The sequence below is a fragment of the Macadamia integrifolia genome, unplaced genomic scaffold, assembly GCF_013358625.1.
Source record: "Macadamia integrifolia cultivar HAES 741 unplaced genomic scaffold, SCU_Mint_v3 scaffold1248, whole genome shotgun sequence".
Taxonomy (NCBI): domain Eukaryota; kingdom Viridiplantae; phylum Streptophyta; class Magnoliopsida; order Proteales; family Proteaceae; genus Macadamia; species Macadamia integrifolia.
This window is the reverse complement of record NW_024868130.1, coordinates 80,016-82,429: the sequence shown is the minus strand read 5'-3', so window position 1 is coordinate 82,429 and position 2,414 is coordinate 80,016. Positions and strand designations below refer to the sequence as shown.

The 2,414-nt window shown below is 46.1% G+C and overlaps 1 protein-coding gene across 1 annotated transcript in view; it reads right to left on the bottom strand.

Annotated features, from left to right (window-relative positions):
- The window catches only part of LOC122063190 (dihydrolipoyllysine-residue acetyltransferase component 4 of pyruvate dehydrogenase complex, chloroplastic), a 20,095-nt gene extending 18,078 nt beyond the window's left edge, over nt 1–2,017 (bottom strand). The window contains exons 1-5 of the mRNA XM_042626907.1: nt 896–2,017; nt 601–792; nt 375–462; nt 197–267; nt 18–101 (exon numbers count right to left, since the gene is read on the bottom strand). Coding sequence (XP_042482841.1) covers nt 18–101; nt 197–267; nt 375–462; nt 601–792; nt 896–1,840 — 1,380 coding nt within the window. The 5' untranslated portion in view covers nt 1,841–2,017. The remainder of the gene's footprint in view (nt 1–17; nt 102–196; nt 268–374; nt 463–600; nt 793–895) is intronic.
- Nucleotides 2,018–2,414: the final 397 nt, after the last annotated feature.

Sequence of the window (2,414 nt, the reverse complement as noted above, 5' to 3'; positions counted from 1 at the left end):
TTGGAAATCAAGCTTACCAGCATTTTACTCTTCACACTAAAGAACCCATCTCCATCAGCAACAACAGTAGGCTTTGATGCTCCTACAGCCATTATAGCTCCCTGAGGAAAATTTCATGCATGAGGCTAAGAATTCAACAAGCAAAGGATAATCCACTAACCTAATAATCCAACAAATACGTTAACAGGTTACTCACCTGGCCAGAAGGAAGAATTGCATCAAATCTATCCACTCCGAACATGCCCAAATTGGATAGAGTGAATGTCCCTGGACGTGTAATTATTAAGACTCAGTTTCATTTTGGGCCTCAATCAAATTTGCAAGCAAGGAAGAACAATACAGATTACGGAGAAAAAAATCCAAGATATAAGAACCTGAATTGTACTCGTGAGGCTGAAGCTGCTTAGCCCGGGCTTTATCTACCAGCTCTTTCCATTTTTGGGATAGCAGATAAAGATCCAACTGCATTACAAGATCGGATTTCAGGATAAAAGCTAACCCTAAACCATCACGAATAAACCAATCTACACCAAATCATTTCTTAGAGAATTTATTAGATATCACCAGAAATTTTTACTCGAGAACTGACGGATCACAGACCTTATCAGCATCTTGAAGAACAGGAGTGATAAGTCCTCCATCGATTGCCACAGCCACAGCAATATTTATACTGCTGTTATATGTAAAGCTCTTCCCATCTTTGCATGTCGCATTCACGACTGGGTGCTGTGCCAGTGCCACTGCAGTAGCCTTGGCCAACAAGGCCGTCATGGTCACCCCCTTTGTCTTCACCTGAATTCATAAAGAAATCCAGTTTAAAGCCCCAAATCTCAAACAAAAACAAGCAATTACACATAGCAGAAAGCAAAAAATCAATTAAACCAATAAAAACTACCTTCGCATACAGAGAATCCAGGGCATCAGTCATAATAGGGTACCCAACTCGGAATGTGGGCACAGAAAGGCTATCCACCATGTTCTTCGACACAGCTGCTTGCATTGTCGTAAAAGGAACAACAGTAGAACCAGGAATTGAAGGAGGCGCAGCAGAGGCAGCAGCAGCTTTAGGAGGAGGAGTAGCAGGGGAAGCAGGGGAAGCAGGGGAAGCAGGGGAAGCAACATTTGCGGAAGCTACATTGCTAATGCTACTCTTGGGAGAAATTCCAGCTGCTGATTCAACATCTGCTGGAGTAATCCGACCAAATGGTCCAGTCCCAACAACGGATCCAACATCGATCTTATGCTGCTTCGCAAGCTTCTTTGCAAAAGGTGTGGCAACAATCTTTCTTGGGCCATCAGAAACAGGCGGCGAAGCAACCTTCGCAGGCGATGGAGATGAAACAGTGGCAGGAGCGGGAGCTGGAGGCGGAGAAGGAGCAGGAGGAGGGGTTGAAGGAGCGGTCTTGGACGAAGAAGCAGCTTTAGCTTTAGCTTCTGCGACTTCTTCTTCGGATTCAGCGAGCAACCCAATTGGGGCACCCACAGGAGCCGTTTCTCCTTCGCCAACTACAATTGCAGCGAGGATTCCATCGTAGAATGTCTCGACATCCATGTCAGCTTTATCGGATTCAACGACGACGACGCTTTCACCTTTGGAGAGAACGTCGCCTTCTGATTTGACCCAAGAGACGATCTTTCCTTCGGTCATGGTGGAGCTCAGAGCAGGCATGAAGATCTCTCTGATCTTGGCTTGCACAGATGGGGTCCTTCGGCGAGGTCTGGTATGGAATGAAATGGAAGATGAGCGCCGTAAAGGCCATGGGAGAGGAGTTGCGAGAGAGGATGAGAATGAGATGGTGTTGGAGTTCGGAGACGGTTTAGAGAGGAGGGAAGAAGCCATGGATGAAGCACTTGGGATCTCTCTATTGCTCTGTTGCAATCTTTCCTTTCTCTCTAACCTCTCTAACCTCTCTAATGGTTAAGGAGTGAAACAGAGAGACGGCGGACAAGACGAGACCAAGTTTGTTGGAGACTCCGGAGTAGGAACTGGCTCATTGTTTACATCGCCCGTTTGTAATTGTGGAATTGGAAAATGGAATCGTCACCAGGCTGGTGAAGTGGTTTGCCAAAAAAGGACTAGTGTAAGTGAGAAATTGCAACTGATTGCCCTTGTTATATTTTTGAAAGTTATTTAACAAGGGACAAGATTACCATGCCGATCTGGCGTTAGAAACGCCAGATCTGCGGGCCAACGAGCCAACGGGCCAACTGGAGGGATAGCGGGAGCATTTTTTATGCACAACAAGCAGGAGCAGTGTGATCTTATCGTGCCGCAACAGTCTGAATGTTTTCAACACCAGATAGGCAGAGTTCTTTTTCCCTTAAAAAGGTGGAAGGATAAAATTAGGGGTGTCAATCGGTCGGTTCGGCTCGGTTTTGGTCCGAGTAGAGTTGGTTTCGGTGTGAGAAAGTTG